This window comes from Crocuta crocuta, unplaced genomic scaffold (genome assembly GCF_008692635.1).
Source record: "Crocuta crocuta isolate KB4526 unplaced genomic scaffold, BGI_CrCroc_1.0 scaffold149, whole genome shotgun sequence".
Taxonomy (NCBI): domain Eukaryota; kingdom Metazoa; phylum Chordata; class Mammalia; order Carnivora; family Hyaenidae; genus Crocuta; species Crocuta crocuta.
In genome coordinates, this window is record NW_027551561.1 from 3,872,652 (window position 1) to 3,886,815 (window position 14,164).

Genomic DNA, 14,164 nt, shown 5'->3' on the forward strand with positions numbered 1-14,164 from the left:
AAAAAGGCCTGGCACTTTCCTATAAAACTATACATGCATCTATCCCATTATCCAGGAGAAACAAAAACATATTTCCACCAAAAATCCACAAAGGAATGCTCATATAGCAGCTCTATTCATAATGGACAAAAATTCAAACACCCCAAGCATATGTATCAATAGGAGATGAATAAACAAACTGGTGAATTCATATAATGGAATCCTCAGGAATAAAAAGAAATGAACTCCTGCTAAATGCAACATGGATGAACCTTAAAACATAATGCTGCGTAAAAGAAGCCTCCCACAAGAGAGTACATACTATATGATTCTATTTATATGAACAGTGGAATCATATAAATGGGATCATGCTGTGTACTAATTTGGGGGGAGAAGTTTTTAGAAAAATCAAAAGAGTGGTTGCCTCTAGGAGTGGTTAGTGCCAGGTGTTGACAGAAGAGGTATAAGACAAATTTCTGAAGTGATAAAAATGTTTCATTTCTTGATAGAAGTTTGGGTTACACAGTTACATAAATTTTCAAAACTCATTGAATGATGCACTTCATTGTGCATTTCATTGTATATAAATTTTACTGTAAAAAGAAAAAACTATAATACTGAATTCTAGTTAATTATACACATTTAAGGACAAATGTACTGATGTCTGTAACCTACTTTGAAAGGCATAAAAAAATAAGATGGATTGATGGAAGGGCAGAAAAATAACATGTAATAAGGCAAGTATATACAATATTAATGGTAGAATATATATATGGTGAATATACAGATTACCTACAAGACTTTTCAATCTGTCTGTACATTTGAAATTTTTTTATAGTAGAGCAAGAAAATGATACTTAAAATTCAAGATAGTAGCCACATATTGGGAGAGGATAGGAATGGGGGATAGTTTTATTAGCTTTGCACAGAGATGCAAAGTTATTCGTACTGTTTTAGCTCTTAAGTGGAATGGTATTCACAGGTATTCATTGTCTTATTACACCCCATAACTTAACATTTATCTTAAATATAACCTTTATATAACTTTTCATACAATTAAAAATGTGATAAAAATATATCAGAAGTTGAGTTCTATTAACCAGTAATAACAATTATGAAGCACTGTTTGAAAAATGAGATTAGGGGCGCCTGGGTAGCTTAGTCGGTTAAGCGTCCGGCATTCGCTTAGGTCATGATCTCGCGGTTCGTGGGTTCGAGCCCCGCGTCGGGCTCTGTGCTGACTGCCAGCTCAGAGCCTGGAGCCTATTTCAGAGTCTGTGTCTCCCTCTCTCTCTGACCCTCCTCTGCTCATGCTGTCTCTCTCTCTCTCTCCTAGAAATAAAATAAAAAAAGAAAAAGAAAAGAAAAAAAAAAGAAAAATGAGATTATAAGAAATCATTTCTATTAATTATAGTTCCTTTGGGCCCCAAAATCTAACATTTACATTTGCTTATCTGAGTCTTTTCATTTTGTTTCTTGCAAACTTTCCAGGTTCTGACTATTGACTCTAGAGATAATCAATTCTTTTCCTTTTATACCTTTCTTTCTAATCCCTAAAGGTGATACTTCTGAACCTTAAACCTTCCCTACAGGCAAATAGTTTAGCACACAATGACATTTAACCTCTCTTCCCTCTGTGAGTAGAGTCTCTGCTATGTTCTTCCCTTTGTGGAAAGTAATAGGTATGCCTGAAATCAATAATGAAAATAAAATGGGAATGGGGCGCATGGATGGCTCAGGCGGTTGGGCGTCTGACGTCTGACTTCAGCTCAGGTCACCGTCTCATACTTAGTGAGTTCGAGCCAGGCATCAGGCTCTGCACTGACAGCTAACAGCCCCTCCCCTGTTCACACTCTGTCTCTCTCAAAAATAAAATAAAAACATTAAAAGAATTTTTTAAAAAAAGAAAATAAAATGGGAATAAAAATTGTAGAGTTTTTTTTTAATGTTTTGTTTATTTCTGAGAGAGAGAGAGACAGCACGAGTGGGGGAGGGTCAGAGAGAGGAGACACAGAATCTGAAGCAGGCTCCAGGCTCTGAGCTAGCTGTCAGCACAGAGCCCAACGCAGGGCTCAAACCCACAAACTGTGAGATCATGACCTGAGCAGAAGTCAGATGCTTAACCAACTGAGCCACCCGGGGCCTCTAAAAATTGTAGTGTTTTAAATGATAGTGGCTGCCCAGGAATGGAGACAATGATACAGAGGTGAATGGAGATAGTTCCATAAACTCAAAAATATAGGTGGCTCATTGGCAGACCGTACACATACTGTTTGAAATTATTTTTCTTTTCCAGTTTTTATGCTTGCCAAACATAAAACACAAAAGTGACCAAAAACCTAAAGTAAAATGTCAGGGAGCAAATTTAATGAAAAACTTTTGCGCCTTAGTATTATTAATTCTTACATCTTTTCTCACCTTTATGTCAATATTTTTGTGTCCATGAAAATCTGTATAATATCTTACCTTTTAAGTCCTGACCTAGGCCAGGGAAGGGTAAGCTTTTTCAGTATGTTGGGAGGCAGTATTTTATTAGTTTTTATTCTACTTTACCATGTGAATTTCCATGAACAATACTTACTTCCTCTTTCCGGATTTCATTTTCTTCATCTGTAAAATCTATATTTCATTGAGTCTAAATTGCCATATTATAACACCCTCAATTATTTTATGTGCTATTAAGAAAACTAAATATTGTAATTAAACTATGATTCAGTGCTTTTTTATTGATTGAAGATATTTATCCGTGTGTGTGTGTGTGTGTGTGTGTGTGTGTTTTAGAACCTTCTTTAAAGTGCTGAGCAAGGTGCCTGGCATATTACAAATATTCAATAAGTAGTAGCCATTGTGTTGATGATGATAGTGTTGGTGATTTGATTGTGAGCATTTAGTGAAGTGGTGCTCATTGTTTAGGTTGGTGTTTGTTTGGGTATCAGAATTATTAATTGGTCATCTTGATGAGATTTGCTCATGGTAATCAGAATGCCCACTTGTTTTTAATTTGAAGTAACATAACAATAGCATAACATCTCTAGTTGGTTTTCAGAGGTAGTTCTTTTAATTATTAGTATTTTGTTACCAATAAAATGTGTTTGTTGAAGTTTCCTCCAGAAATAAATTCTACTGATACATATCAACCTTCTGGGTTGAAGTTGCTATTTTGTAAGAGAATTTGTTCAAGTGCACAAGATAAATGAGATGCTCCTACATATAAAGCTTAGTGAAATTGCATTGTTGATATTATGATATGAGATCTCAGCTTTTAATAATTTTTTAAATCTTTTTCCTGTTTATGCAGGAGGCAGACAGTGGGGAGGAAGAATGCCGGTCACAGCCCAGGAGGTATGTTTGTTTATTATATCCTATAGCATTTCTGTACTTAATTTTTTTTGTCTAATTATTTCTTAGTCTTGTCTGATTGGCTTATCCCAGTTTTCCAAGGTGCTTAATTGGTCTCTCAAAATGGAATCGCTTTAAGAATCCAGTTATTGGGGGGCGCCTGGGTGGTAGTCAGTTAAGCGTCCAACTCTTGGGCTCTGCTTTGATAGGGTGGAGTCTGCTCGGGATTCTCTGTCTCCCTCTCTTTCTGCCCGGCTCATATTCTCTCTCTCTCTCTCAAAAATAAACAAACATTAAAAAAAAAAAGAATCAGTTACTGACTCAAAGATTTAAAATGGCAGATTTTAGGGGTGCCTGGGTGGCTTAGTCGGTTAAGCGTCCGACTTTCGCTTACGTCATGATCTCGCGGTTTGTGGGTTCGAGCCCCGCATCAGGCTCTGTGCTGACTGCCAGTTCAGAGCCTGGAGCCTGTTTCAGTCTGTGACTCCCTCTCTCTCTGACCCTCCCCTGCTCACGCTGTCTCTCTCTCTCTCTCCTAGAAATAAAGAAAATGTTTAAAAAAGAAAAAATAAAATAAAATGGCAGATTTTATTATGTTGTATACATGAAACTAATAGAATGTTGTATGTCAATGATACATACATACAATGGTAGATTGCTTTAAGAAAGTGCAGATATGCCAATATTAGCCCAGTTTTGACCCAAGCCTCCACAACTATCTTGAGTAATAAAAAAGTAAATTTTTATTACCTTTTAGGAAAATATCAACTGAACATTTCAGCCTTCAGTTTTGTACTTAGGTTTGTCATTCATTATGATAGATAATTTAAATTCTTACAGATTGATCAATATTTTACTTTCTAAATACAAAGTTTATAGAGCAACTTACCAATCCTTCAAATACAGTGAATACTCATAAAGTAGCAGGCATGTGTTTAAAAGGGTACCAGTACCTATTACTGCCATGAAAAGAAAAAAAATTACAAGAGATATTTAGGAAGTATCTGATAATATTTTTGTTATCTCCTTTAAATGGTTTATAAAACAACTTTCTTTCCGCAAGAAACAGTCCTGGTAAGTTCTAGATGATCATGTAAATGTTACCAAATTTGGGGCACCTGGGTGACTCAGTTGGTTAGGTTTCCGACTTCAGCACCAGTCATGATCTTGCAGTTTGTGGGTTCAAGCCCTGCATTGGGCTCTGTGCTGACAGAACAGCACAGATTCCGCATCTCCCTCCCTCTCTGCCCCTCTCCTGCTCATTCATGTGCACGTGCATGCTCGCTCTCTCTCAAAAATAAAATAAAACATAAAAAATTAAAAGAAAAAATAAAAAGATAAATGTTTTATGTTTTCATCCTCTGAACTCAATCACATGAATCATTCTGCACAATACAGAGAATGGATACAATAGGCATGCTCAATGTGGAAGAGCTGGCTAAAGAGAATGCTTCCTTAATGATGAATTATCAAGGGTTTGTTGATGTGTGCCACTCTGATAAACTATAACTTCATGTAAAAATGGTTTCTTTTCATCAGTAACAAGCTGATTGACAATATTCTTCTGTCTTGGTTAGCATGAAAAATTTGGCTTAAAGCTTAATTTCTCACTTTCTCTTAAGGAAGATCTGACAATGACAGGTCCTTCTTTTGCCTAGGGCTAAGGGAGAGAAACCCAGAAAAATTTTTTTGCTGAAATTACCAGAGGCACTATAAAGGCATCATAAACTTTTTCCTATTAGAGTTAAAAAAGAATTCCAAAAGATTCTGAAATTTTCTAGTAGGCCAAATGTAATGATTGTTGGGTTAATTTTCAGCTTTCTGTATTGACTTGGCGTCTACTGGGATAATTGTTGTTAAAAATTACATAATGATGAAGCAATGCAAGTTTAATCCCATTCACAGCACCAAATTGTCAAGCCATTAAGAACCATAAAGATCACTGTTTTTAAAGTTGTTGGCAATAAATCATTAATATGACTAGCAGAGGGCTTTTGTAGACTTCTTCTATTAATAAGAAAAAAGATCACTTAAGAAATGATAGAAATACAAATACAAATAAGAATAAGAAATGAGTGAAATAAATACAAATAAGAAATGAAGAAATACCTGTTAGCACCCATTTTTAAAAATAAAAATTTACTTGTTTATTGTAATTTATTACATTCAGTATGTTTCCCAGGCTACTTCTAAATCTAAGACTAAATTGTAGTCTAATTCAAAGGAAAGAAATTTTTAAGTGCCATTTGAATGCCCCTTACAGCTAGATGGTGTGTAAGAAGTAGATTTTTCATATGCTTGACCACTACAAATAATTCTGGCATTCTCCATCACTTATCACAAAATAAACCAGCATTTAGTTACCATCATTTCACTGAGCATGCCTGAACTCATCTTTTCAGTTTGCAGATTCAATTGGTTTGTGGTAGAGAATTGAATAGTAAACAGCATATTATTAAAACTGATGAAGCTCTAGGTAATAAAGATATTCATTATCTTTTATTTATTTTTCTTTTAGAGAGAAAGAGAGAGAGGGAGCACATGTGAGAGGGGGAGGAGGCGGAGGGGAGAGAGACAGAGAGACAGAGAGAGAAAGAGAAAGAGAATATCTCCGTGCTGAGCGTGGAGCCTGACATGGGGGTCAATCCCACATGACCTGAGCTGAAATCTGGGATCATGAGCTGAGCTGAAATCAAGAGTCACTCAACTGACTGAGCCACCCACGGGCCCCTAATTATCTCTTATTTTAACCAAATGCCATTTACTGGGAAATTCATAAGTTAAAAGTAATAGTTTAATATAATTAGCCCAAACTATGAGGTCTTAAAAACCAATGTTCACAGACAACAACAACAAAAATAGATAAATTAAGCTACATCAAAACTTTGGCAAATCATATAACTGGTAAGAGGGCAATGTCCAGAATATATAAAGAACTCTTACAACTCAACCACAACCATGACAAAAAGAACAACATGTCTAATTCAGCTCAGGCTCCTATAACAAAATACCATAGACTGAGTGGCTTAAACAGAAGGAATTTATTTATTATAATTCTGGAGGCAGGGACATCCAAGATCAGTGAGCTGAGAGATTCAGTTCCTGGTGAGAGCTTTCTTCTTGGCTTTCAGGCAGCTGCCTTCTTGCTGTGTCCTCACATGGCTGTGTGAAAGAGGGTGCTCTGGTCTCTTCCTATGTAGACATTAATCCTGTCATGGGAGTCTCATAACATCATCATGACATCATCTAACCCTAATTTCCTCCCAAAGGCTCCCATCTCTAAATACTGTCTCACAGGATTAGGGCTTCAAAATATGGATTGGGGGAGCACACAAATATTCAATTCATAACATTCCACTCTGCCCCCCAAAGTTTGATGTTCTTCTCACATTCAAAATATATTCATTACATCCCAACAGCCCCAAAAGTCTTAACTCATTTTAGCATCAACTCTGAAGTCTGAAGTCCAAAGTTTCATGTAAATGCCATCTCATCTAAATCAGATATAGGTGAGAAATTTCTCTCCACCTGTGAACCTGTGAAATCAGATAAGTTAGGCACTTTAAAATACAGTATGTTTGTTTTTCTCAGATAAATACCAGAAGTGGAGTTGCTGGTTCATATGGTAGTTCTGTTTTTAATTTTTTTTTTTTTTTTGAGAGAGAGAGAAAGCATATGAAGGGGGAAAGGGTGTGTGGGGGGCAAGAAGTCCTTTGCCCTTTATTTAATTGAATTGTTTGTTTGATATTGAGTTATGTAAGTTCTTTATATATATATTGGTTATATCATTTGCAAATATCTTCTCCCAGTTGGAAGTTGCTTTTTCATTTTGTTGATGATTTCCTTCCCTGTGCAAAAACTTTTCAGTGTGATACAGCCCCATTTGTTTATTTTTTATTTTGTTGCCCTGAGGAAACAGATCCAAAAAAAAAAACGTTGCTCAGACCAATGTCCAAGAGCTTAATTCCTATGTTTTCTTCAAGGAGTTTTAAGTTTGCAGGTCTCACATTTAGGTGTATAATCCATTTTGAGTTTATTGTTGTATATGGTGTAAAAAAATTGGTCCAGTTTCATTCCTTTGCATGTAGCTGTCCAGTTTTCCCAATACTATTTAATAAAGAGACTGTCGTCTTTTTTTATTGCATATTCTTGCCTCCTTTGTCAAAGATTAATTGACTGTATACTTGTAGGTTTATTTCTAGATTCTATTCTGCTCCATTCTATTCTATGTGTCTGTTTTTATGCCAATATTATTACTGTTTTGATTGCTGTAGCTTTGTAGTATAGTTTGAAATCAGAAAGCATTATACCTCAGCTTTATTCTTTCTCAAGATTGCTTTGACTATTCAGTCTTTTGTGGCTCCATACAGATTTTAGGATTACTTGTTCTAGTTCTGTAAAAAAATTGCCATTGTATTTTGATAGAGATTGTGTTGAATCTGCAAATTGCTTTAAGTGGTATAGACATTTTAACGATATTAATTCTTCCAATCCATAAGCATTGTTTATCTTTCCATTTATTTGTGTAACTTTAATTTCTTTCATCAATGTCTTAGAGTATAGGTCTTTTACCTCCTTGGTTATATTTATTCCTGGGCATTTTATTCTTATTAATACAATTGTAAAGGGGATTGTTTTCTTAATTTCACTCTCTAATAGTTCATTATTAATGTATAGAAATGGATCAGATTTATGTATACTGATTTCATATCCTGCAACTTTACTGAATTAATTTATTCTAATAATTTTTTTGGTGAAGTCTTTAGGGTTTTCTATATATAGTACCAGCTAATCTAAAAAATAGTGACAGTTTAACTTCTCCTTTTCTGATTTGGATATCTTTCATTACTTTTTCTTGTCTGATTGCTGTGACTAATAGTGGCAAGAAGGGCATCCTCATCTTATTCCTGATACCAGTGGAAAAGCTTTCAGCTTTTCACCATTATGTATGATGGTAGCTGTGGGTTTGTTATAAGTAGCCCTCTATACCCACTTCTTGCGAAGTTTTATCATAAATGGATATAGAGTTTTATCAGATGCTTTTTCTGTATCTGTTGACATAATCAACTGATTTGGGCTCAGGTCATGATCTCATGATTTGTGAGTTTGAGCCCCATGTTGGGCTCTGTGCTGACAGTGTGGAGCCTACTTGGGATTTACTCTTTCCTTTTCTCTCCCTCTGCCCCCACCCCACTCACACACACTCTCTCCCTCTCTCCTTCTCTGTCTTTCTCCCTTTCAAAATAAATAAATAAACTTTAAAAAAAGTAAAATGTATGAAACAAAAACTAACACAATTGAAGGGAGAAATAGATATTTGTATAAAAATAGTTAGAAGCTTCAGTATTACACTCACAATAATGGATAGAACAACCAGACAAAGATAAGTAAAAAAAAATAGAAGACTTAAATCAACTAGATTTAACAGACATATACAAAACACCATCCAACAACACCAGAATATATATCCCTCTCAAGTAAACATGGGACACTTTCTAGGATAGCCCATATGTTAGGCAACAAATTAAGTTTTGGTAGATTTTAAAAGGTAGATCTCATACAGGATATCTTATCTGACCACAATGGAATGAAGATAGTAGTCAGTAACAAAAGGAAAACTGGAAAATTCATAAAATAATGGAAAGTAAACAGCATACTTTTAAACAACCAATGCATCAAAAAGAAACCACAAGAGAAATTAGAACATACTTTGAGACAAATGAAAACAAAACACAGCATACCAAATCTTACAGGATGCAGCAAAAGCAGTGCTAAGGGAAAAATTTATAGCTACAAATGCTTACATTAAAAAACTAGATCTTGGGGCACCTGGCTGGCTCATTCAGTAAAGCATGTGGCTCTTGATTTCGGGGTTGTGAATTCGTGCCCCACACTGAGTGTAGAGATTACTTAAAAATCAAATATTAAAAAAATTTTTTTTTAAAACCCAACATCTCAAATGAACAACACAACTTTACAACTCAAAAGACCAAACGAAATCCATAACTAGCAGAGGGAAGGGAATAATAAAAATTAGAGCAGAGATAAGTGAAATAGAGACTTGAAAAACAATAGAGAAAATTAATGAAACAAAAGTTTGGTTCTTCAAAAAGATCAATAAAGCTGATGACAAACCTTTAGTTAAATAAACTAAGAAAAAAAAAAGAAGAAACTCAAATTACTAAAACTAGAAATGAAAGTGGAGAAATTGCTGATTCTACAGAAATGAAAGATTATAAGAAAGTATTGCGAACATATTGGATAACATAGATGACATGGATAAATTTTATCATGGATAAAAAACAAAACCTGCCAAGACTAAATCACAAAGAAATAGAAAATCTGAATAGACCTATAACTAGTAAGAAGATTGAATCAGTGATCAGAAGTCTCCTAACAGGGGCTCCTGGGTGACTGAGTCAGTTCAGTGTCCGACTTCATGATCTCATGGTTTGTGGGTTCAGCAGCTCAGAGCCTGCAACCTGCTTCAGATTCTCTCTTCTCTCTCTCTCTCTCTGCCCCTCCCCTGCTTGTGCACGCTCTCTCTCTGTTTCTCAAAAATGGATAAATAAACATTAAGAAAAAGAAAATCTCCCAACAAAGGAAAGCTTGAGCCCAATGGCTTCACTGGTGACTGCTAACATTTAAGTTTTTTTTTTTTTTTTTTAACGTTTATTCATCTTTGAGAGACAGAGAGAGACAGAGCTTGAGTGGAGGAGGGGCAGAGAAAGAGGAAAACAAAGAATCCAAAGCATGTTCCATATTCTGAGCTGTCAGCACAGAGCCTGACACAGGACTTGAACTCACAAACTGTGAAATCATGGCCTGAGTTGAAGTTGGATGCTTAACCAACGGAGCCACCCAGGCGCCCCTTTGCTACCAAACATCTAAAGAACTTAATACAAATCCTTCTCAAACTTCAAAAAAATTAAAGAGGGCAAAACACCTTCTAATTCATTCTATGAGGCCAATATTACCCTTGTACGAAAGCCAGACAAAGACACTATAAAAAAATAAAACTACAAACCAATATTTCTTATGAATATTTATGCAGAAATTTCCAACAAATTACTAGCAAACAGAATTCAGAAGCATATTAAAAGGACTATACACTATGACCAAGTGGGATTGGTTCCTCAAATGCAAGGATCGTTCACATATGAAAATCAGTCAATATAATCTGCCACATCAACAGAATAAAAGGAAAACAAACCCACATGATCATGTCAATTGATGCAGAAAGCACATTTAGCAAAATTCAATACCCTTTGATGTGAAAGAGGAAAGACTGAAAGCTTTTCCTTTAAGATCAAGAACAAGACAAGGATGCCCACTTTCACTACTTCTGTTCAACACAGGAGTGGAAGTTCTAGTCACAGCAATTAGGGAAGAAAAAGAAATAAAAGAATATTCAAATTGGAAAAGAAGAAGTAAGATAATTTGTGCTTGCAGGTGATATGATATATAGACAAAACTCTGAAGATTATACATAGGTACATGTGTTAGAACTAATAAATGAATTTAGTAAAGTACCAAAATATTAAGTCAACACACAAGTCAGTTACATTTCTGTACACAATGAACAACCTAAAGAGAAAATTACAAAAATAATTCCATTTATAATAGCATCCAAAAGGATTAATACTTTGGAATTAATTTAACCAAAGAGATGAAGGACTTTGTACAATGAAAACTATAAATTGGGGCACCTGGATGGCTCAGTCGGTTAGATATCCGACTCTTGATTTCAGCTCAAGTCATGATCTCATGATTCATGAGATGGAGTCCCATGTCTGGCTCTGNACACACACAAAATAAACATTTAAAATTAAAAAAAAATTTTTAAATACAGAGCATGAGTTGGGGAGGGACAGAAAGAGGGAGACACAGAATCCAAAGCAGCCTCTGGGCTCCAAGCTGTCATCACAGAGCCTGATGCAGAGCTCAAACTCATGAACTACAAGATCATGACCATAAAATCTTATGAACCATAAGATCATAAATATATACTTATAGTATATATTTTATTGTGTGTGTGTATATATATATATATAAATGTGTGTAGGTATACAGACATACAGTGGAATATTATTCAGCCTTAAAAAGAAAGATAATTCTGCAATATGCTATAACACAGATAAACCATGAGGACATTATGCTAGGTGGTAATAAACCAGTCACAAAAAGACAAATACTATATGATTCCACTTCCACTTACATGAGACACTTAGAATAGTCATAAAGACAGAAAGTATAATGGTGTTTGCTGGAGAGGGGAAAAGGAGAGTTACTGTTTAATGGGTATAGAGTTTCAGTTTTACAAGAAAAGGAGTTATGGATGCTGGTGATGGTTACATGTATTTTATACGACTGAACTGTATACTTAAAAATGGTTAAGATCATAAATTTTATCTGTATTTTACCACAATTACAAAAAGACAAAAAATAACTATCAGTGCTGATTATTTAGTACTAACAAAATCTTTTTAGTTACATGACTTATGACTATAGATTCCTGTGGACTACATCCTGGAAATGAGTGAGTGCAATATTTTCTTTTCAGCTGGACTTTTTTTTCTCATTACCAGGACCGATATTTAGCAGAAATTCTATGTTCTAGAGTGAAAAGGTCTGAGGCAAAATTCCTCCACTAAAAGGGAAATAAGATGTAGGCAGCTCTGGGAATGTGGCTCTACTTTTTTCTGACCATTGAAAGCATTATACATTCTATAATTCAGTACTCATCAAAAAACTGAAAAGTGTTAGAATAAATAATCTCTTAGTCAATGCAGTGTCTATTTTTTTTCTGCTGGGGAGAGGGCAGATGAGGAAGAACAACAGTACAATCACATCAGAAGAGGAAAGAGTCCCTTTCAGGGGCAGAGGAAAGAGCTGACAGTCAAGAACTCTTGAGCAGTTAAAAGGATACTGTTCCTACTTATTGTCCCCTCTCCCTGGCAAGCTGGACAGACTGCAAGCCAGAGAAAGGTATGACAACATGGCCTCTGGCATAGGGAGGCCAGCAAGCAGTAGAAAGAATTGTTCATAATTCAAATTTTCTAAAGACAAAGGTTAATGATTGGAAGATTCTCTTTCCATTCTTACCCTTTGTAAAATGACAGTGGGTACCAGGGGATTGTGCTTTTACAGTATGTCAGCATACTGTATGTTGCCTTATTAGATTGTCCTTGAGTAATACTCACTTTTTAGTTTCATTGAGAAATAATTGACAAATATAAAATTACATTTTTATAGGTAAAGATTAAGTCTTTAAGCAGGAAGGTCCAGTGGCTAAAAATGTATGATTATGCCTCTAGCAAAATAAGTAATTTTCAATAACTAACAAGTATATATGTGCTAACTACTAGAACCGAGGGGCATCTCCCTGTAAGAGCTAGATAGATGCTGTAAGTTATAAGAGCTAATGAATAAATAACTATCTTAATTTATAAAAGAATTAAATATCTAATGATAATAGCAATGAATTTTTAATTTCAGCCACTATCTAATATGAGGTTTTTGTACTTTTTGAATTAAAAAAAAAGTCTACTTTCAGTAATTACATAGTGCTATACAAATATTCTTTTAATCTTTTTTAAAAAGCATTGTCAGGGAGCTGTAAGAGAGTTGAAGCCACAGCCACTATTATTATCTCCAGTGCTCTATATGTGGGTACAATACCTCCATGGTACCCACATGACAAGCCACATGTGCTTCTTCAGCTGTGTGGGCTACAACTTTTATGTCAGTGTCTGTCCATTCCTTCAAGGTCCAAAAGATCCAAGCCAAAGACCACAACCCAGGCCCAGAGACTTTGAGGTCAGTGTCATAACTGGTAGACAAAACAATTATTGGTTCTCACATTGAAAATGAGCCAAATTAGAGTGATCTTTTATTATCAACTATGTATGCTTTTCTGTGGTGAGTCTGTAGAACACTACTGGAATGTCTGTCACAATAGTGGCCTTTACCTGGAAAGCCTTCTTTGCTTGATGCTTGAGGACTGTGCACTGGGGCATGACTCCTCGAAGTATTTTTCTCATCTCCTATAAGGAAGGTCTTGAGACCTATTCATCTCTCAGATCCTAGGTAAATCAAAAGTGTCAGAAGGAATGGTGTACTCCGTAGTGTTCTCGCTTTAGATGACTGACTAAATTGTAGCACTCTTAAGAAGCACCTTCAATAACTGTATTTTACACAGACCACAGGAAATGGACTGACCTTGGGAAGTTTCTGGCTTTGGGCTATCATTCTTTGCTAAGACCACTGATGGAAACTTCCTTATTGCTGAACTGGCTCTCTACCCTCGGGGCCAGGGGGCAGCTGGTCTCCAGGGGATCTCAGCAGAAACTCTGCCAAGCTGTTGCTGGAAGGAGTCTGCAAAGGCAAATGTGTGGATTCTACTAACCAGACCCTGATCTGAGAAGCTGCCCATGATCCAAAGTCCTGCTAGACCTGCTGTCTTCCTTTTACCATAGTTTTTGCGAAATATGAAGAGCTTGTTCCAGATTATGGTTAAAATTAAAACTGAAGCCATATTGTAAAGAATTCAAGAGCAGAGATAGAGTACTGATGACTTGTGTTGGCATTGGCTTTACCAATTAGGAAGACGATCAAGTGGCACTGTCTAAGGATAAAGTCCTATCCTACAGACAAAACAGTATGGCCAAGGAAACTCAAGGAGTGAGTTTGAAGGCATAAATCCAGGATAGGAGAGTCACTATATTAAGGACTTCCTTTTCATCCCATCAACAACAGCAGCAAATCAGAACATACAAATAAATGACAACTATATATATATATATATATATTTTTTTTTTTTAAAGATACATTCACAGGATATTTT

General features: G+C 35.6%; 1 protein-coding gene across 2 annotated transcripts in view; it reads left to right on the forward strand.

The window, feature by feature from the left end:
• Nucleotides 1–14,164, forward strand: part of SSH2 (slingshot protein phosphatase 2) — a 250,679-nt gene that overhangs the window by 99,355 nt on the left and 137,160 nt on the right. For both annotated transcript variants that reach the window (XM_077749595.1, XM_077749597.1), the window contains one exon: nt 3,278–3,321. In XM_077749595.1, coding sequence (XP_077605721.1) covers nt 3,278–3,321 — 44 coding nt within the window. The remainder of the gene's footprint in view (nt 1–3,277; nt 3,322–14,164) is intronic.